The following is a 21,268-nucleotide window of genomic DNA, read 5'->3' as shown; positions in this document are numbered from 1 at the left end:
ACATTAATTCCCTTCCTTCCCCACCCCACCCCTCTGTTTCTGGGACCAGCCTTCCCACACATCCATTCCCCCTTTGCCCCCTCCCCCAACAACTCTCAGCCCCCCAGGATCCTCGGAGGCAGGTGTGCTGGCCCAGGACCTTGCGCGAGCTTCTGTACCCTCATAGAAGTTGACCTCTCCCAGACCTTGTCTCTGCTATTGGGCAACAACTGACTTATAGTGATTATCTCCATACCCTATACTCTGTGGACAATTTCAGTTACCACAGATTTATGGGGGAGTTGCAGTATCTGGGGACAGCAGGAATCTGGCAATAATTAACACTAACCTCCAGATCATACCACTTACCTTCAGGCCAAGTCTTAGCTCTTCAGTTTTGAAGTAAATGGATTTTTCTCTGAATGCCCCGAGGGAACCATTATTGTCCTCACTGCCCTTAGGGTAACTGCCTCTCCTCACTGCAGGAGAGATTTAGGACCAACAGATGAGATTATGATGGTCCGTGACACTCTTTGGTCTTAAATTAAAATGCTTTCAATGGTTGGTGGCTGGCTCAGGTGACTGCCTCTGGAACTTTCCATCTCTCAGTTAGCCTTTCAGATCTGCCCCTGCAGTTAGTTGCATTCTCCTCTGGGAAGAAGGCAGCCGCTGATAAGGAATCCGAATGGGGCCCCAGCCCCTCGCTAACCCATGGACACCCAGCTGGCTGGAAACATCTTTCCCTCTGGCACCACAGCCCCTTTACGGACACTCTCAGTGGAGAAACTGAAGATCAAACAAGTTTAATCTCTGACCCCCACACTGGCCACCTAGCAGGATTGTGTCTTCAGGGCAAGGGGGATCTGAAATAATTCCTGTTGCCCTCATACAGTGTTCTTTCTCTGCAGGAGGCTGTCGGCGGCTTAGGGCTATCAATCTGACATACTTCTCTCGTTCTACACGGAGACTAAAATACCATTTAAGTCTTATTCCAACATTTCTCGAATCATGTGGGTATTACCAAGCATGAAATCATCATCTAAAAACTCAATTTTAAAGAGCTGGTACTTTGGGAAAAATAAGAAAGAACGTTTCCCCCTGTTTACTCTGAGATTTGCTTTTTTTTTTTTTTTTTTGGTCTCCAATAGTGTGTTATTGTGTTTTTCTTAATCTTTGGAGATTAAGCTTCAATTTTTCACCTAGACTCCCAATTTGCCCATAAATCTCTTCATTTTGCTTAATTTAAATGTTTTGGCCAACTTCATGGTTTAATAATGAGACATAAAATTGGAGCCTTAATGACTACTAAGGAGGGAATTTTCATTTCATCTGGAATTAAAAGAGCTGTTCCAGAGGCGGGTGCCCTGGCAGACAAGATGCCACAACCTTCGGTGGAGCGTGCCCAATGTGGCTTGATATTGTACCGTTCTTTATACCCAGGGCAATCCTCCAATATGATTACTTGGAAATCCTTCAGTCTCAAGTGAGACTGAGCTCCAGTCTCACTTACATCCACCTGATTGCTATGCCCCTATTGATTAAACTGCGAACTAGTCATTGAATTCAGGCGCGTCCCTGGGCTGTCCCCTCACGTGCTACCCATCAGAGCTAAGCCAGGTTACCCAGCTCCAGCCTGCTTTGGTACAAGTCGTATCATGGGGGGCGGGGCCCGAGACCACAGGGATCTGAGAGCCAGGGGGGAGAAAATGGGGTTTCAGCACTTCCATCCGAGCTGACAAACTTAAGAGAAGAACTAGAAAAAGTTTGAAAACTCCCTTTCTCATAGGTTGACCAGTGGAGAAAGGCATCCACCGCATGGCTGTGTAGCCTAGAATTCCCTCCTTGTCCCGGAGCTGAGAGGGAACACCAGCTGGGTGGTTCCCCTTGTGCGGAGAGGGGCGTTTCCTCTGCGGTAGAGGATACAGCAGCCAGTCATCGGAGACAGTGGATGGAAAGGCTGCGTGGCACTGGGCAGAAGAATGGGCACCAGCTGGAGACACATCGACCTGTCTCTACGGGGGGTTTATTGGAAAAAATAACCTCAGATTCTTCCATGTTACGTACCCCCTGCAGCTATGCCCCAGGCCACTTTCCTTACCACAAATCACCTCTGAGGAGTCTCCTACAAGTATCCTGTCCTCCATTGAACCCTTAATCATATATTGTTTTAGGTTAGAGTGCTTTGTGTACTTGCCTTTTAACACAGATTGTAAATGCCTCAAGGGCAAAAACCTTGGTTTATAATTTGTATTCATTCATTGACTGATGAACAAATCAGTGATTAAGCCACTCATTTTGCCAGCACCCACGATGGCTGAGAGCACTGAGCAAGGCTAATTTTTTGCTACTGCAGAGACCCTAGAGATTTCTGCTTCCAGGCAGCTCACAATGTTGTTGGCTAAACTCACTGTGTACGGAGAGAAAGATACTAATGCAGTCACATACAGTAAGATCACAATGGTTCAAAAACATAAAAATCGCTACAAGACAAAACTTTAATACCGAGTTTCTTTAGTTACTACCATTTGGGTTCTTTTTTTCCCTTCTACTTTTTGGATTTTCCAGATTTTCTATAATGCATATGCATTACTTTATTAATCATAAAAATGAAACCTTAAAGAATCGTTAAGGAAAAGGACATTTTTCCAAACTCATCAAAACTAGCCAGACTTGTCAGTATGGTGATCAGTCTACCCGCTAGAGTTGTAATTTGTTGACCTTCAAACAGTTACGATGTTTTCACATTTTAAAAGCAAACCACCAAGGGGAAATATTTGGTTTTCCTGGCAAGTATGAGGAAACTAAAGCTGATTTCAATTATTTTGGTAAAGCAGATCAATCCCATTTGTTCTGAGAAAATACCACCTTGGTGGACTTACACTGAAATGGATAACCCATGAACCAAGTTTTGGTAATATTATTTTGGACGGAAATCACTTTTTGAGGATAATGAGGAGAGAAGGGAGAAGGCTGATTGATTTTTCCAAAGCTGGTGTGGGAGTTGGGAGGCCGAATCCCTCTAACCTGTAGAGAAAGCTTGTAGACTGCTGGAAGAAATCATTCCCTTGTACCTACTAACTGGACCGACTCTCCACCAGCCTCTGAATATTATCAAGCTGCTCTCCCCACTGGGTTCATGCCCAGTAAAATAAATGAAGTCATATTTTTGTCTGGCATAAATTATTAAGTTGTTCTATGCACGATTGCTTTAAATCAAGGGTGTATTAGCATATTCCTGCCACTCAGTGTCCTACCTGCAGCATTTTCATGTACATTTGGTCTCGGGTGAATTTGCCTCATTCATTCATGCATTCATTCATGGGAACTCAGGATGTGCAAGGAATCCTACACCCTGTGAAAGAATAAAAAATGAAAAAGGCATTTGCTCTGCTCTTTAAGTACCTTCCTCTGGTGAGTGGGGGTAAGAACAACATATGCGTCAAGCACAGATACTTCAATGATGGAAATGCTAAGGGCCACGGAAAAAGTTTGAGAATGCTCAGGAGAGGGAGAGGTTATTTCCTCTGTCCTTGGGGGATGGGGATCATTGAGGACTTCACAGTGGAGATGGTCCATAAGCTAGCTCTTCAATAGGTAGGCGTTGGCAATATAGACATGCCTGGGGAGGGCTTTCCAGGAGGTGAGAATGGCCAAAGCAAAGACCTAGAAGGAAAGCCTGGAAGAAATGGGATAAATACAGACTGGGAACTGGTATGGTTTTATTGCAGGGTAGATGGAAGGCAGGTGACAAAAGTGTCAGGAGAAGTTTGAAAGATCAGCCTGGGCCAGATCAGGGAGGCCCTTAAATCCTCGGGAAGTAACGGCAGCCTCAGCAAATCTGCTGCTTTATTTGAAACAAAAGATGTGCTAGCTGAATAAAGATATTACTTCTGAACTCTGTACTTTACTGGCCAACCGACCCACTCAAATGTTAACAGTTTCATTGTCTGACCTTTCTGAACATTGTTTTCTGCCTAACATGGACAAGGCTATTGATGGAAGTATGGGGTGTAAAATGGGTTGACCTGCATTGCTCTACTTTCTGGTTGTGTTCAGTAACAACAGTGGCTTTGCATTTTGTCTGGTCACTTCTTAACGCTAGAGGAACTTTGCTTTGTAGCTGACAGGGGTGGAGGGAAGAGATTTTAAGAAGTCAGCTCAGGCATCTTCACACTCAACTGGGGAATGCGGGAAAAACAACTTTTTACTTCATGCATCTACATATACGGTTGGCTTAGAAATAAATGACATCAAAGAGCACTCAGTGAGAACTAAGCCAGAGGATCAAACCCAGCAATATTATCTAGCAGCATGCTGAGGTGATCATGTAGAGAGCATCTTCTCTCTTTTGAAATGGGCATAAGGAGCACTGAGAGAAGGTCTGTGCCAAACCGCTACATGCGCATGTGCGCGCATGCGCACGCACGCTCGGTTTACCTTGCGTTAAGGGGAGAGGGAAGCCGCAAAGAAAAAAAAAAAAAAAAATAACTGAAATCTCTCTGTATTGAACTGTTTTTCATCTGGTCCTCTTTAAACTGGTTCCTCAAGTCCTGTCACTGCATCTGAGCTAGCCGGCATGCACCATCTCGTGGTAATGCCGCCTGGGGCTGTTTACCTACTTGTGACTTCTCTCCTTGACCTTCACATTTGACCAAGCTTTGGTGATTTGAAATGCTTGCCTATGCTCACTTGGTGCTACAGGATTACAGATGATGTGGAAATGGAAGTCACATATCTGTTATTCGTAATGGAAAAGCTACCAAGAATCTAATCAGAACAATCCAAGTAGAATAACTTTCCAGGCGGACTCCGTGTGCTATGGATAACAGGACGGTTTAATGGACTGAAAAGGAAAATTGTTCTAAAATGTTCCTGTACATCACAAATTGGGGGGTTTGGTTCTGTATTGATTTTTCACATTGGTTCCACACCTTCGGTTCTGTATTCACACTCCCTTCCCCCCCCCCCCCACCCCCGCAATTTAAAAATATTTTACACACACACACACACACACACACACACACACACATATTTAAAGAGCTCATCATCCACTTCAGACCATTTCACTGCTTATTTCAGTTAGTCTTTCTGCATTCTATAGGGCTAGGCTGTTTGTTTCTGCAGCTAATCCCATTAATATAATTTAAAGAAGCCCTGGAACGAGATAGAGGTAAAAGATCTCTAAACAGTGTCACAGTGTTGGCAGCAAACATGAAGAAACATAATAGGAGAGCTGGAATCTCACCAAAAGGAACACCGTGGGTGACAAACAAAACAATAGCAACGACAAGCTACCTCTTATCAGAAGAGCGCCCCATTCGTCAACACGAATTAACCATATTGCACTCCAAGCGAGAGGAAGCAGTCTCATTTTGCTAGCCATCAGAAAGGTTTTCAACACCCCCCAAGTCACAAGCACTCCTGCTTCCTCCACTAAGCCCATCTCAACTGCCCAGAGTCCTTAGCCCTTCTGAATTTCTACATGGTTTATAGTCCAAATCACTTTGATAGTTCATGCTTTACTTCCTAGGTGAGTTTTGTCTATCCAGGCAGAGTACAGATAATTTCTTCCACTTCTCCACTACTTGGCCACAGAATCGAATGTGGCGCTGTGTGTTAAAGAAATACCCTCTCAAGATCACTCCCCAACCTGAAAAAGGGCCAGCAGGATGAGAGGTCCTTTGGTCCCTCTGACTCCTCTGGCATAGTCAAAAGAGAACATCAGGTTAGGCACAAGAATATGAAAGCCGGCAGGATCTTTCAGCTAATTCTCTAGCAGATCATTGCGCTTACGTGTTTGATCTTCATCCTCCACGATATGAGCTCTACACACTCTAACCCACTACTAGGGTCAAATCCCCAGACACGACCGCAGTCACAACGCATTGATTCCCTCACACGCTTCAGTACATTCCAGCCAGGGAAATATTTGTATGCATGCTCTTAGCTAATATCAGGACAGCTTATATGCTCAATTGCTTTATGCCCCTTCCTTCTTAGGGCCTCAAGTCTGCCATTTCCAACCAGAGAGGTGGTTTTCTACTTTATTGCCTTTGTAGACTTCTTTCTCTCTCAACACCAATGCTATTTGTGTCAGGGTAAAATTAGTATTTTTTCACTCATTAAAAAATTTTTTAATGTTTATTTATTTTTGAGAGAGAGAGCGTGAGTGGGGGAAGGCCAGAGACAGAGGGAGACACAGATTCCAAACCAGGCTCCAGGCTCTGAGCTGTCAGCACAGTGCCCAACACAGGGCTTGAACTGGCAAACTGTGAGATCATGACCTGAGCCGTAGTTAGACGCTTAACTGACTGAGCCACCCAGGTGCCCCTCATTCATTTTTGATTGAGGAGTAAGACATTAATAAAAATTTGAACAATTACGTTCTATCCAGAGTGACAACCTCTCGTGCCTGGTTGTCCTTAATATATAACAGGTTTGTTGACCCCTTTAGTTCTAAAACTTGGGAGCCTTTTTTTCCTCTGGAAGCCACACCAAGTTGTGAAATATACCTATATCTTTTTATATAGAGATACATATAAGTTTACATTCATATTTATATAAAAAGATATTTTAATAAAGGAAAATATTTATTTTTTTCTCTAGGAGAAGAGCTTTTTGAAGGTATGACATCACCAATCTTTGAGGGACACTGTTGGATGACCAGATTAACAGACCCTGGGGACACTCTTTGGGTAATGGTGGGGACTTGCCTATGGGGAGAAAGTCCCCTTTCGTAGAAAGGCTGGGAATAACTCACAGCTCAAGGCAACTAAAGGTTTAATTTCTGTCTTCAGAAGGCCCCATAGGAAGCACCAGCTTTAAGCAAAATCTTTATGAAAGGATTCCTTCTCTGAATTTTCCAAACAGGCCTCTTTGTTACTCCCCCAAGAGAGTGAACAACCAGTCAGGGAATTAAATCTCCCTTATCGTTTCCAGACTATTTTACCTTGCTGCTCACACCCCATTGGCAGGAAAGGCACAAATGGTTCTCTCAAGCTTCACTCCAACCACCAATCTGCCGTGTCTGAAATGCCCCAGCCCTTTCTGGCCTCATGTATTTGACTCCTACACCATGGGGAAGTCCCCCTTGGATTCCAAAAGAAAATTCAACTCCTTGGAATCCAAAACTAATAAACTTTCACAGAGTGGCCCCAGGTGGATTGGTTATCATGATATGTCAGTCTCACCTAGCCAATAAGACGGCCGGCTGGCAAGTTCCCAGGATGAATATTCTCATATGAGCATTGGATTAGAGGAAGCCAAAAGATTTTCGGCCATCTACACGCTCAATTTACACCCCACCTGGGTTCTGGGGTAGAGATCTTGTGACGGTTGGGGCCCTGCAAGGCAATTAAAAGAAATAAAGCAAAGTATTATATTTTAATTGATGTAATCTTCAAGCTCCCAGTGGAATCTGGGGTGATATCTGACTAGAGTTACCCTAGGTATCAATAGATACCTATTCTGTGAAAGTGCATTTAGGAAGACAAAACCCTATGAATCCTGAACTTCATTAACATGTGTATCCGTTGGGGGGGGCGGGGGCAGTGGTTGGCTCAGACTCCCAGGACTACAAATTGAAAGAAGCCACCTAGACTTTCCTGGGATCTGAACAAAGAGCTCAAGGGGGTGGGGGAGTGGAGAGGGGAGAAGGGGAGGAAGAGAGAGAGATAGAGAGAGAGAGAGAAGGGCAGGTGGAGGGGAAGACACCAAGTGGGTTTATATTTTTATTTGCTTTTAGGGTACCTGGAGGTCAGACACACCAAACTATTCTCCCCAAACCCAAACAGCTTTCATCCATCACTAACACTTCAGGGTTTGTTTCTGTTTTATTGTAAATATTCCAGTTGAAGAAAGATAAACAGACAAGAAAAAACTGCTTTGTACAGTATACAGAGTCAGATAGAAAATACAGAATGGAAAAGAAAGCCAACGACAAACAGATAAAAAGCGGAGACATACCAAGGAAGACAACTAGTTGGGTGCAGGTTCACTCACCAGCTGGAGGTGTAGCGATAGTCCAGCAGCTAATAGAAACTGTCTAGCGCTGTCAGTCTTATCTTTATTCCACGCAGTGAAAGAAACAGACTTTATAAATGATTCATGGGGACATTTATTTCCCTAATCCATTAAAAAACGTTTGCTATTGATCAAGATATCCTGCTCATAAAAATGAGGTTGGTTCTTTTGTTGTTGTTTAAAAAAAAAAAAAATACCCAACCCTTCCTGCCCCAAATGTGATCTAACAGTAGGGACCACATTGTGAGAAGTGATGAAGCTGTGGGTTGGAGCAGTATGGCACCATTGGGTCTGTGGTCAGGGGGCCTGTGGTGTCCTCCCCACCAAATCCGTGGGACTTGAGGCAAGGTGGAAAAAAATACTCGTGTCCTCTTGTAGCTTGTCCTTATTTGATGGTCAAAGAGGAAAAGGAAATAAAATCGAGACTCATGACAGAGAAGGTCAGCCTAGGACAACACTGGCATCCCTTACAGGAATAACCAGGAGACCATTTGCGCCCCCCCCCCCCCAAGGTTGGGTGGATGTCAACCTACCCAAATGGTAAAAAAAAACAAAAACAAAACAAACAAACAAAAAAAAACCCCATGGAATTAAGCTCATCATCTTCCAAAGACGTCTTTATTTTAGTACATTCAGAACAGAAATGTGAGGACAGTTTGATTCAAGGTGGTGGCGGTGGTGGGGGGGTGGGGCTGGGAGCGGCTGATTACTTCTCTCTCCCTCTGGATTTTCGAAGTTGACAATCAGAAATTGCATAGAATTTGTTTTCCATCAGAAAGTGAAGACTCTCTGCATGAAACTCCCAACTGGTGAAGCCAAGCAAAGGTCAAGGTCAAGGTCAAGGTGAAGCAGCGGCTGGGGCGCCTCACCCCGCCCATCAGATGAGCGCTCCATACGTACCCTGCGAACATCTCACAAGTACAGCAGTAACTAGCAGCCATCTGCTAGCCTGGAAAGCATCGGTAACTCAGATCTTGCAGATGGAAGAGAAGTTAAATGCTTTACTTAAAGTCACGCAAGGGGACTTTTGCCCAAGCTGAGGGTAGGACTCAAGAGTTCCCAGGCCGGTGTATGAGCTGTGAGACCCCACCTGTCTCGGAAGAAGCTGGCAAATTCTTGATTACTTAAGGTCTTTCCATTTAATACACACAGAGCGCGCGCGCGCACACACACAGACACACACACACAGACACACACACACACACACATTTGCACCCAGGTCTCACATCTAAGAAATCACCCGATCCGTGACAGCCTAGGGGATCTGGCTTCACAGGCAGCTACTGGGTTTGGTTAAAGAGATGGCGTTGACAGAGTGTGCACCATACCGACAGGGCAGCCCCATCCTTCCTTCCCTGTGAACAGCACGCTCCGGGGGAAGCCAAGGCCAGGGTGTGGGAAAAGTGTTATCACCTGCCCCTGCTCCTTAAGCAAGGCCTCAGGACACCTTGTACATTCTGCTCTCCTCCCCTGTCTCTCTTCTTTAGAGATCACATTGACAAAAGACCAAATCGAACCCGGTCATAGTGAAAGTCAGAAAGAGAAAGAGAAGACATATTAACCCCTGAAATCCCAGGCATTTCAAGGTCTCTCTGAGTAAACTATGAGTGGGTTGGATTTTGGCATTTAAAAAATTACTTTAATGGACTTTTGAGACTCTCCACCTCCTTCTTCCCAAGACTCTTCTCCTATACTCCCCATTATCCCCCATCCCCACTCAGAAGAGAGAGGTCAGCACCTGAAATCAGACGCACTTGGCCGCTCCAAATCCTAAAACTTAGGAAAAAGAAACAGAGATTATTTAGAATTCCATTCACTAACCCAGCCTCCCCCTCCAAAAACAAAAACAAAAACAAATCCCAAACAAATGAATAGAACGGAGAAGACAACAAAGAAGAAAAGGGGGGGGGGGGCGGGGGGCGAGGCGCAGTGCAAGGGAGGGGAAAGAAAAGGAAAATAAGAGAGCATTAACAAAAATATACAAATCCAGAAAAGAAAAACTTCCCTGTTTAGTTTAATTTGTTTGTTTTCCTGTAAGAACTAGACCCAAGGTACAATGGCCCCTTCCTAGGGGAGAATTCCACTGATGGTTCCACCAATTCATCGGACAGGTCTGGGCAAGGCCCCCCACCCCAGACTCTGTAATTTTGGCGGGAGGGAAAGGCCCACTGGGAGAAGGTGGGTCCTTGCGGTCGGGAGGGCGGGCGTCCCCTCGCCACTCGGGGTGCAACGTCTCTGGGTGGACCCAGCTCCCGGACCAGGGCGCTGGCTCTGGCTGGGGCGTCAGGCTCTCCGATCTGTGTGTCAAGTTCCTGGATCCAGGCTCCGGAGAGAAGCGTGGACGCTGTACAAGTCCGGGCTCCCTGCGGAGCGCAGCATCTGCCCCCCCCCCGGCCCTCCCGCCTCCCCACCTGGCCTCTGCGTGTCCGGCGCCCCCCGAGGCTACTCGGGCTCGCTGCTGTTGGTGGTCTTTTCCCACTCCAGGCTCTCCTCGCTGCGGGCAGGCGACGGACGCGCCCGCAGGCCCTGGAACCTGCGGCACTCGGGGCAGACGCGGATGTGTGTGCAGCCGCGGGCCACCAGGGCGGCCTCCTGGGCCAGTCTCTGCGCCAGCTGGTCCGGCTCCCCGGCCCCGCACAGCTTGCCGTTGCTGAGCGTGGCGGTGCCCCGCGGCCGGCGCTCCTCGGGAATGGGGGGCCGGGGCGGAGGCACCCCAGCGCGCCGCCGGCGGGGGTGGACACTGTCCTGACACAGGATGATGCTGCGGAGCTCGGTCACCATCTCCTGGCAGACAGACACCTGGAGGGAAGGAGGAGGTCACAACCTAACCTCTCAGAAAGAGCCCCTGGGGGTCTCTTGAGCGTCCCCTGCATGTCTCTGCAGGAGGGGGACTGGGGGGCCCGTGTCTCAGAATCACATGATCCTAGGGATGAAGATAACATGAAGGCCTTGCAACCCACCCCCTCTTTCCACCTGCCACTAAACATTCCAACGCCCTCCATACCCTAGAGGTCAACAGCCCTGCCAGCTGGTTGTCCTGTTTTTGTTCAGAGGCCTCCAAAGAGAAGTGTCCTCACCATGTTGGGAGATAGCCCGTGAAATGGTGCTTCCTTCTACTGAGCTCACAATCCCTCTGCGTGAAATTGTCGTCCATCGATCCCAATTAAATTTGTAACTTGAAGCCTAATAAATAAATATCCCCTCTTCTGCAGGTCTGTCAAGTATTTGAAAAAAGCCATGTCTCCAGGAACGCTCTGTTCTCAAGCTAAAGACTCATTCTTTTGATCAACTGGGTATAGCTGGAGATGATAATCACTATAACAAAAGCAACGACAATCACCACCTCTCCAGGTTCATAGTCTCCTGATAGGAAACCCTTGGTCCATCTATGTTTCGGAACGTTTTAGATTTTAGGGGCGCCTGGGTAGCTCAGTGGGTTAAGCGACTGACGCTTGATTTCGGCTCAGGTCATGATCTGACAATTGGTGGGATCGAGCCCCACGTTGTATTCTACTTGTGATTCTCTCTCTCCTTTCTCTCTGCCCATCCCCCGCTGAAAACAAATAAATAAACATTAAAAAAAAAAAAAGAATGATTTAGATTTTAGAGAGGTAATAAAGCATACATAGAATATATTGCGCGTCATACCCCGTGGGGTCTAGGGCAGACTCTATATATTCAAGCACATTAAAAGTTGTTAAGAGTGGGGCGCCTGGGTGGCTCAGTCGGTTGAGCGTCTGACTTGGGCTCAGGTCATGATCTCGCTGTTTGTGGGTTCGAGCCCCGGGTCCGGCTCTGTGCTGACAGCTCAGAGCCTGGAGCCTGCTTCGGATTCTGTGTCTCCTCCTCTCTCTGCCCACCCACCCCCCCCCCCCCCACCATGCTCATGCTTTGTCTCTCTCTGTCTCTCAATAATAAACAAACGTTAAGAAAAAAAAATTTTTTTTAAGTTGTTAAGAGAGTAAAGTCTGAGAGTTCTCATCATAAGGAGAAAACTGGTTTTCCTTTTTTCCTTCTTTTCTTCTTCTTGTATCTGTGTGAGATGACACATGTTAGCCGAACCCATTGTGGTAATCATTTCACAATAGGTAGAAATCAAATCATTATCCTGTATGCCTGAAACTTACACAATGATGTATGTCAATTATTTGGCAATAAAACTGGAAAAAGCACATTAGTTATTTATGTAGCAAAGCCTATGTACCTTACACCGAGTGAGATAAAGACCATAAATACTAACATTAGCCTCGCACTGGTTCGAATGTTGTCGTCAAATGCGTTTTGCATCAAATTTATAAAAAGAACTTGGCGCTTTCTAAGCTTTTTAGGCTTCAGAATTGTGGGTGAAGAATCACAAGCCCGTGTTACTGCTGCTCACTTCTACATCTACTACTCCTGCGGCTACGTCTATGATACCCCTTTCACAGAAGTGGAAACAGAGGCTCCGAGAAGTTATTTACCTTGTGAAAAATTACCTGACTCATTGATGGCTGACCCAGATTTTGAACCTAAACCCACCTACTCCAAAGCACATGTATGCTCAGTTTAGTTCTCTACTCTGTGCCGGAAGGGATGCTTTCCTGGACTCTGATGGAAGAAGAAACCCGCTCTTTCTTGGTCTTTCTTCCAATCTCCCAGTTCTATCAACGGGACAGTTGTTCTACCATAGCCAGATAGCTCACGGAGACTTTACTCTTCATTTTGGTTCTCGGAAGTCCTCGCTGAATTTTTTAAGGTACATCCAGACCATGGGTGAACTCTTGGGAGAATAACCAAATGTGCACAGATCCTCTACTTAAAGCAGCTACGGAGAAGTAGTATCACCTGATGGGATACGGCCGGCATCAAGAATGAAGACCTGGGGGTTCTGGACCTCCTACCGTTACTAAATATCAGAGGTTCTGGTCAAGCCCCTTAACATCTCTGTGCTTCTAATAATGACTGTAACAGCTAAAACAATACCACCTGCCTACTCTGTTATATGTGGCGAGACACTCGTTTGTTGGATGTCAATTACTTAACAAGCACTGTGCTTTGGGGGGAAATATAGAGACAGAGGACACGGTGCTTTCTTTCAGGCAGTGTTTAGTAGGAAGGCAGATCCAAAAATAATTGCAACACAGTGTAGGAGTGCTCAGTGCGCAGGTGATAGTGGTGATGGAAAGGAGGAGAAATGATCAGCTCCTCTCGTCCAGGGCAGAAGGCACGAGAAAAAGCTTCACAGGGAGAAGAACACTTAGGTTGAACTAAGTCTTACCAAGTAAGTAGCACCACCATTTTGGCAGTGGACAAAGAGAGAAAGCCAGGAAAGCTGGAGGGAGAGACAGGAGGGGAACCAACGAAGCTTGGTGCCGGGAAAGGCAAGGGAGGAGAGAGCTCCTGGAAGGAACTGTCCACTTCATCAAGGGGCACACTGAGGTCCAATAAGGCCCAGTGGGCTCTCTGGTTTTGCCCATTGGGAGGGGTTAGACCTCTTAGCAATGACCTTTCAGTGCAGGGATGGGGAGGAGCCAGACTGCCTTGCATTAAGGACTGGCTGGGAGGTCCGGAAATGGAGACTGAGATAGTCGGATCACCTTGGTTGGCCAGAGGGAAAAGACAGCGCAAGACCAACAGTGATCCTGTTATTATTTTAAAACAGAGGATAAACTTGCGCATAAGTTTAGATTTTGGGGAGTCAGCAGGCAGCAAAAATAAAGGGGAGAACGAGGAGGACCCTAGAATAGCCAAGGAAAGATGGGATCAAGGGAGAGAGAGAGGGATGCCCGGGAGCATCTGCGGTGGGCCGCAGGGGTGGTTTTAGCTGTGGGTAGAGTTTTAAGCGGGAGTTGTAACTTGGGGCTGCCCACTCCTGATTTCCTGGGGAGATGGGAGATAAAATCAACCTCTGTGCACGGAGGGGCCAAGAGATGTGAGGAGTGGGTGACGGTTTGGAAGTAGTAGTGGGTATGGGAAAGAGGCTGAGCACAGAAAAGTAAAAGGACCAGCAGGCAGTGCTGTACTGACGGCCTTCCCCCCACCCCCACCCCCGCCTGAGGCTGGACTCCACTGATGGACGGGCACACGTACACTCATGTCCTGCTAGGAGCTGTTTCTCCAGCATCAGTGAAGCCAGGAGGCTCAGGGAGATCCAGCGTTGAGAAACCGAGAGAGAAGCTACTGTACTTTAAAAGCCGAATGATGCCATCAGCACATAAGGATTTGTGCCCCTTCTCTGAGGCAGAAAAGGACACAGTCTTCTTCCTTCTAACCAGACCCTTCAGTCTGTGGGAAATCTACATTAACCCAGTTGCGAAGCCACAGGTTCGGGAATTAAAGTTACTCAAAATCCCCGGGGAAAAAGGACGTAATTCTTGGGCTCACGTAAATTGGGGTATCTCTAAACACCTTTGCCGGGAAGTTAAAAACATCCTAAAGATCCAAGAACTAACGTCAACGGTTTCCACTGGCAGCCTGGTACTTTTGCCTGTTTTTCTCTGCCATACTACATCTTAAATTGTAGTTGTAGAAGGCTTCGTTGTGCATAAAACATTCATCCCATATGTATTTGCCGGGCCGTTTCGGAAAAGAATCTGCAGCTCAGAGGTTAAGTGCGCTTTCTGTGGCTGCATCATTAGTAAGTGATAAAGCATGAACCCAGATCTCTTGCCCTCAGGATTGAGATTCTTTCCCCTGCACTGTCTCGTGGGCACTCCACCCTTTTATGGGGTCTCAAAAAATGATCTTTGTACATGCCCGAGCCCGTCTGCCAACACTACAGGTCGTACCCCTTTGAAGGTTTACCTCAGTAGCTTCCGAGTGTCGGAGAGTCCATAAAAACTCCAACATAGCCATAAAAATGGCCACGATTAAGCCACAAATAAGAACCACAAAGATTCCACCAATATTCTCCATTCCCAGTCCTGTAAGAAAGTGAGAACGAAAGGTAACGTAAGAGGGCTGGAAGACATTACTGTTCTACCAAAGATGCTGAAGGTCATTTACATAGCCAGAACTTGAGTCGTGTAGATACTTTACACACATATTCCTTGATAGAGTTATTCTTTTGAAACAAACAAACAAACAAACAAAGGAGCGGCATTGATGGAGTAAAAGAGGGGAGAAGGGATCTGGTTGCAAAAAGAGGAGACTAGAGAGAAGCCTTCAAAAAGCCATCTGGGGGTGGGAGGGGAAGGTCATTTTAAGAAAAGGGTCATTGAGGGGCACCTAGGTGGTCCAGTCGGTTAAGCGACTGACTTCAGCTCAGGTCATGATCTCATGGTTCGTGAGTATGAGCCCTGCATCTGGCTGGCAGTGTAGAGCCCTCTTCGGATCCTCTGTCTGCTTCTCGCTCTCTGACCCTCCCCGGCTCCTGCTCTCTCTCTCTCTCTTAAAAATAAACCAACATGAGGGGTGCCCTGACCAGCTCAAGACTTCAGCTCAGGTCGTGATCTCACAGTCTTTGAGTTCGAGCCCTGCATCAGGCTCTGTGCTGACAGCTCTGAGCCTGGAGCCTGCTTCAGATTCTCGGTCTCCCTCTCTCTCTCTCTCTGCCCCTCCTCCACCCACACTCTGTCTCTCTGTCTCTCAAAAATAAACATTTAAAAAAAATTTATGAAAAGAAAAGAAAACAAAAACGGATAAGTGAAAATTTGATTTAGCCTACAGAGACATGATAGCAAAACACCTATAAAGTCTAGACGTTTCATAAAAAATTTAGTGAATCTCTGTAACACTGGGTTTATTGGATATAAAGCAGTTGTTTTAACTGCACTGTGGGTAGAAAAAATTCCGTTTACGTTATCTGCGTCAACATGTTACTTAGTTAGACAGTAAAACTTTTTATCCCTCCAGACCAGTGTTTGTCAAACTGGGCTACCCAACAGGACCACCTGGGAAGCTTGTTCAAAATATAGATTTCTAGTCCTTACACCAGACCTATGGAATCCATGTCGCTGAAGATGGGGCCTAGGAATCTGCATTTTAAATGTTTTAAATGTTTTTACTCATTTTTGAGAGAGAGAGAGCGCGCGCGCGCGCGCGAGCGAGCATGAGTGGGGGAGGGGCAGAGCGAAAGGGAGCTGCAGAATCCAAAGCAGGTTCCAGGCTCTGAGCTGTTAGCATACAGCCCAACGTGGGGCTTGAACCCACAAACCGCAAGATCATGACCTGAGCGGAAGCCAGACACTCAACCAACTGAGCCACCCAGGAGCCCCGGAATCTGCATTTTAAAATACATTTCACCAGTGACTCTTTTCTAGCCAGGCCTAAAATGAGTGTGCAGATTGGTATTTTCAGAAGCAATGTACATGACTAAGTTCCTTGAAGTCAGGCAGTTCCCAGTTGCCTCCTCGCTGCCTAGCATGATACACAGCACGTACTCAGTAAATATCTGTAGGTTGTTTCATTTGCACAGTGTCAAACGCTGCGTTTAGCTACGTGACTGGATGCTTTGCTTGGTCTCAGAGAAACCCAAACCTTAGGGGCAGTGTCATAAGCACATGAGACCCCGACTCCCCAGGGGCCACATTCATAAATCAAAAAGCATCTTTTATCCAGGAAAATGCCAGGAGGGTAGCTTACACCCTGGGCTGGTCTAGAATGCTTGCATGTTTGAGTGTTTGTTTAATCAGTAAGGGGATAGGGAGCTATGTCAGTGTCAGGGAAAGCCAGCCTCACGCAACACTAAGAAATGAGCCTAGTTCAGGAGCAGAAATCCCACACTACTTTCTGCACCGTGGAAAGCTGGAAAAATAGCCCCACCTAGTCATTTCAAGACTCCCTGGCTTTCCTCTCACGAAGCCTCAAGTGTTGCTTTTTTTGTTTTGTTTGTACAACAGCCCGGCTGGGTGCAGTGCCCGCCCACGCTGATAATTTGCTACCACGGCTTACACCATGAATGCATCGCAAGGACTCTATACTTTGGTCTCCAGGTCTACGCAGTTGACTTTTGGAAACCAGTGCAGATATGAATCCTCTATTTCGAATAATCAAAAGCAGCGGGGTAGTTAAAAAATCAATTATAAGGGAAGGCATAGAGGGTTTGGAGGAGATTTCTACTTTCCAGGAGGAAGATGCTTGGGGTTCCTTTGAACACCAGCCCCAGGTTACTGGGACCATTTGGGCAGAAAGTTTGTGACCATGGGAACATGAGGAGAAAAATAAGAAGCCTTTCTTCCCCTTCCAACTCCGTCTAGTGAACACCCATTCTCTCTCCTTCCTTCCCCGGCCAAGCTTTCTGAAACAGTTGTCTATATCAGAACTGTTTCAAGACATTTTCAAGCCCTTAACACCGCGTACCTTTGAAGGCCCCGTCTCACATAAAAGCGAGAAGAAGAAAATGCACCCACATCTCCTGTTCAATGCGTTTTAAAAATTTCGCTCGTGACGTGGCTGAGTAGCAGGCAACAGTTAATTTATAATGGGCTGTGATTTCTCAGCAATCATCGCGCATACCAGGGAATGTTTGCAAAACGAGGAAAAAAAATCTAAGCAAAAAAATTGTTTCTAAATATAATGAAGTTTTTATGAATATTAAATTTAAAAATTAATGAAGTCGAAACAATGTTACATTTTGGGGATATTTAATTAAACATGTCTTAATTTAATTTTGCCGTTTCTTTTTGCGTGTTAGAGCTAATACATTTTTTCAGACCTCAAACATAATTTTGGATTCTTGAAAGGCTCTTAGGCCCTGGGTATCTGAAGAAGAAAGTGGTTCTGTTCTGAATTCACTTTTTGTTTTTCCTGTTCACTCATCATCCCCACGTGATTTTGTCTCGCATCACCAAAACCACCCCCACCAAGGTCACCAACGAACAGTGTGTTTCGAACCTACTGGAAGTTTTCCAGTCCTGATCTTAAGTGACCTCTGGGGGCACTTGGGATTGCCAAGCACTCTCCCTTCTTGGCTTTTTATAAAGACATCGCTCTCTTGCAACCTCCTCGGTGCCTCCCCTTGCTCTGAGGCACATTGTCTCATTTTCCTGAATTTGGTCTCTTGTCTCTCCTTCCTGCACTGGCTCGTACCAAGTCCTGGTGATTTTACCTCCTACATGCTTTTCAACTTCTTACCCTGCTAGTACTTCCCTAGCTCAGGCCCCCACTGTTTCTTGCTGGGACTGTTGCATGAGGCCTCCAAAATGATTCCCTGCTTGTAGTCATATAACTCAACTCTACCCTCCACTACGTTTGCCTGAGTGATCTTTCCAAGATGCTAAAATCCAACCGCAGTAACATCTCTAGTAACTGTTCCCAGTTCCCAGCGCACAGCATTCTGTTCCCAGCACCCTACCTTCTGCACCTTTACTCCCACTGGCACCTCTCCCTGGAGCCTACCCCCTCAGCCCCCAGACACGCACCAGGCCAACCTTAACCTTTCCTTCAAGACTTAGCTCATCTTACCTGGCTCTGTGAGTTATACCGCTTTGGTGTTTCATTGGCAATGCACCGTGAATCATTCTAACGTTGCATAAAATAATACCCTCGTTTAACCTGATAAATCTGGATTTCCCGCTAGACTGTGAGTTCCATAAGGGGGACGATCCAGGTCTGGATCAACTCTGTAACTCCACCATCATGGGGCCTGGCCCATAATAAGAGCCCAATAAATGTCTGCAGAAAGAATGAACAGAAAGCAAGAGGATAAAGACATCTCATATGTGGAAGCCTGCGTTATCAAAAGCTTTGGATCCATACTGTGAAATGTATTCATTCCTAATTCATTTTAGTTTGAAATAATAGTAAAGTGCGACAGCCCTTGTCGCGTGCTCGCAGCCTGATCACAGAGGCAGAAGGCCCAGACTGCACAGAGTGGCGGGCCAAGGTGGGACTGAACACTGACGGTGAACCTACCACGTGGACCAATGGTACCGGGTCCCAGGCAGGTGCAAGGGAACTGGGGAGGGTTATAAACGGACAGGTGATCTGTGCTGGGAGAAGTCTGATCAGGTTAGGGAAAGCCTCTCGGAGGAGCTGAGGTTTTAACAGGATGCGGGTAGAAAGCATGAGTCCCCAACACACCCCATGGTCCTTCTTTCTCAGCTTCTCGTGTTTCAGGGCCAGCGTGTCAATCATGGCTGTTGGCTCAAGAGTGCCGATTCCTGGCTGAGCGGCCTCCCCACCCAGGAGCGAGGCTTGTATACCACCGGTGCCTTTAGGAACTTACTGGAAAGTGGAAGCAAGAATAGATTGTTGGCAGAGCCTGAGTTGAGAAACAGATGGAGCGGGAGCAGGCAGCGAGCGCTAGGAGAACACAGTGGTTCCATTTAATACTGTCATCAGTCATTCTGCTAAAGTCAAATGCCTTCCGCAGCACACAGCCTCTACGCTGGCATGGGCACCCTCCAGTCTGACCACAGGCCCTCGTCGTGCTCGTAGCCGCCTCGGCCCTTGCGAGGGGACGGCCCGCTAATCACCCCTCCCTTCCCTTCTTCAGACGGCCCACACAGACGCCACCTAGACAGATGGCTTTCAGACAGAGCCTCTCTTGACACGTAAGTCTCAGAGCCTCAGCTATGCCCCAGCCACGAGACTGCATTAACTGACATAGAATCGAACTCCCCCTGCAAAGTCTTGGTTGATTCAATCCTAACACCGGTGTCGCTCATAGCTTGTCCACAAATACAAATTACAGTTGGCAAATGCAAACAAACAGCATTCCGTGTCTAGAACTAACAGAGGGAAATGGCAACCTAGAAGGGAGTACCGGTGATAGACTGGAATCTCCACCCAACTGCTCTGCCATCAGTTCTGACCTGGAAATAATCACCTTTTGGATTCAGGGGCACATGCGTCTCAGGCCTTAACACCCTCTAATACCTCCAGATGGCACCGGGGAAATTTGTGACTGAGACGCAGGGAAGTTCCTTTTGAACAAGGCAGGGGCAGGGCTAGCCTGGGAGGCAAGAAGGCAGAGGCCACAAGAGCCACAGAGGTAGGTACAAAGAGAGACTAGCATCAGCATCCCAGCAAGGGAGAGTATAATTACTCTTGAACAACAGTCAGCATATCTTTCTTGAGAAACCTCCCTGACCTGAGCCCTCCGCTGTGTGCTGAAGTGCTGTGCGAAGTTCCACGCTGAAAACGCTTGACGAGAACATGAATTCCTTGACCAATATGACTTTCCAGCACTTTCTATTTCGGGATCACCTTCACCTACATCCATGCAAATAGCTTCAATGGTCTCATCTCCACGGACTCATTGATTGTAAATAGCAACTTCACGAGTCCCTGTGGGAGCTGACCTGTATGACCTTCCCAGAAAACATAGAACAATTCGTCAGGTTTGCACGACTGAGGACTGTGAGACAGTAGGCATGCCACTTACTCTTACTGTGACATTCATTGACTAGAACTGGCTGAGTCTGGAGACAGTGACGGAAGGAGAGCAGGCGAATGGACACGAGATAGAAGAGGGATGGCAGAGGCATCTGATAAATTTTGCAATTTATCAAAACATAAGCCTGGGGGAGGCACTTTACAATTTATCAAAATATGAGCGCGAGCGCCTGGTTTTAAAAACATGTGCTATCTCATTCAATTATCATTAAAAACGCTGTGAAGAAGGCTCACTGTCGGCATTTTCCAGTTAAAGAAACAGGAATTCAAGGAACTTAAGCGAAGTGGCCCACGTTTTCAGGCCAGAGGTGTGAAATCTACATAAATCTGACTACCCAGATCATGTTCTTTATAAAAATAGGGCCGACCTTCATGACTGTTTACTATGAGCAAGGTTACCAGGCTAAACATTCTAATTTCATCCTAACAGTTGCCCTGTGAAATTGGCACTGTGTTTACGTCCATTTTTCCGACAAGGCAAGTAAGGTTCTGGAGTCAGCTAACTTGTCCGTGGTCCTGTGGCCAGTAGGAAGTGTCAGATCCAAACTGAAGCCAGAGCCTGAGCCCTTACCCCCAGCCCACACCGCCTCTCCCTGGAACCAGGGTTCCTGATGCTACAGGGAGAGGGATACAGAACTCACCCTGACACTTTGATGACTGAATTCATTCCTGGGACCCCTCCCCCAACCTAGAGTGACCAGAAAGAGGGTCCTATTAGTTCCGCTTATAAAATTCCCTTCTCTCCTTGACAACGTTCCATCGAATGTTTGAATCGATGCTTTATCGACTTAACCTTGGCTCAGTGTCCAAAGTTGGGCTGCAGCCTTCGGAGTGGCTGACCTCCTCGGATGCAGACGCACTGGACCACCGTCAACCTCTGTTCCTGATCGTGCTTTCTGGCACCCCCCCGGGAGTTTCTCCGTCTCTCAGCAATCAATCTGATTGGATG

The 21,268-nt window shown here is 46.7% G+C and overlaps 1 protein-coding gene across 4 annotated transcripts in view; it reads right to left on the bottom strand.

Annotated features, from left to right (window-relative positions):
- Positions 1–10,343: 10,343 nt before the first annotated feature.
- The window catches only part of GRIK4 (glutamate ionotropic receptor kainate type subunit 4), a 431,410-nt gene continuing 420,485 nt past the window's right edge, over positions 10,344–21,268 (bottom strand). For all 4 annotated transcript variants that reach the window (XM_045483193.1, XM_045483194.1, XM_045483196.1 and 1 more), the window contains 2 exons: positions 14,785–14,903; positions 10,344–10,800 (listed from right to left, as the gene is read on the bottom strand). In XM_045483193.1, coding sequence (XP_045339149.1) covers positions 10,444–10,800; positions 14,785–14,903 — 476 coding nt within the window. In that variant the 3' untranslated portion in view covers positions 10,344–10,443. The remainder of the gene's footprint in view (positions 10,801–14,784; positions 14,904–21,268) is intronic.

Source organism: Leopardus geoffroyi, chromosome D1 (assembly GCF_018350155.1).
Source record: "Leopardus geoffroyi isolate Oge1 chromosome D1, O.geoffroyi_Oge1_pat1.0, whole genome shotgun sequence".
Taxonomy (NCBI): Eukaryota; Metazoa; Chordata; class Mammalia; order Carnivora; family Felidae; genus Leopardus; species Leopardus geoffroyi.
Note: the sequence above shows the minus strand (reverse complement) of the source record. Positions and strands in the feature narration are given on the sequence as shown.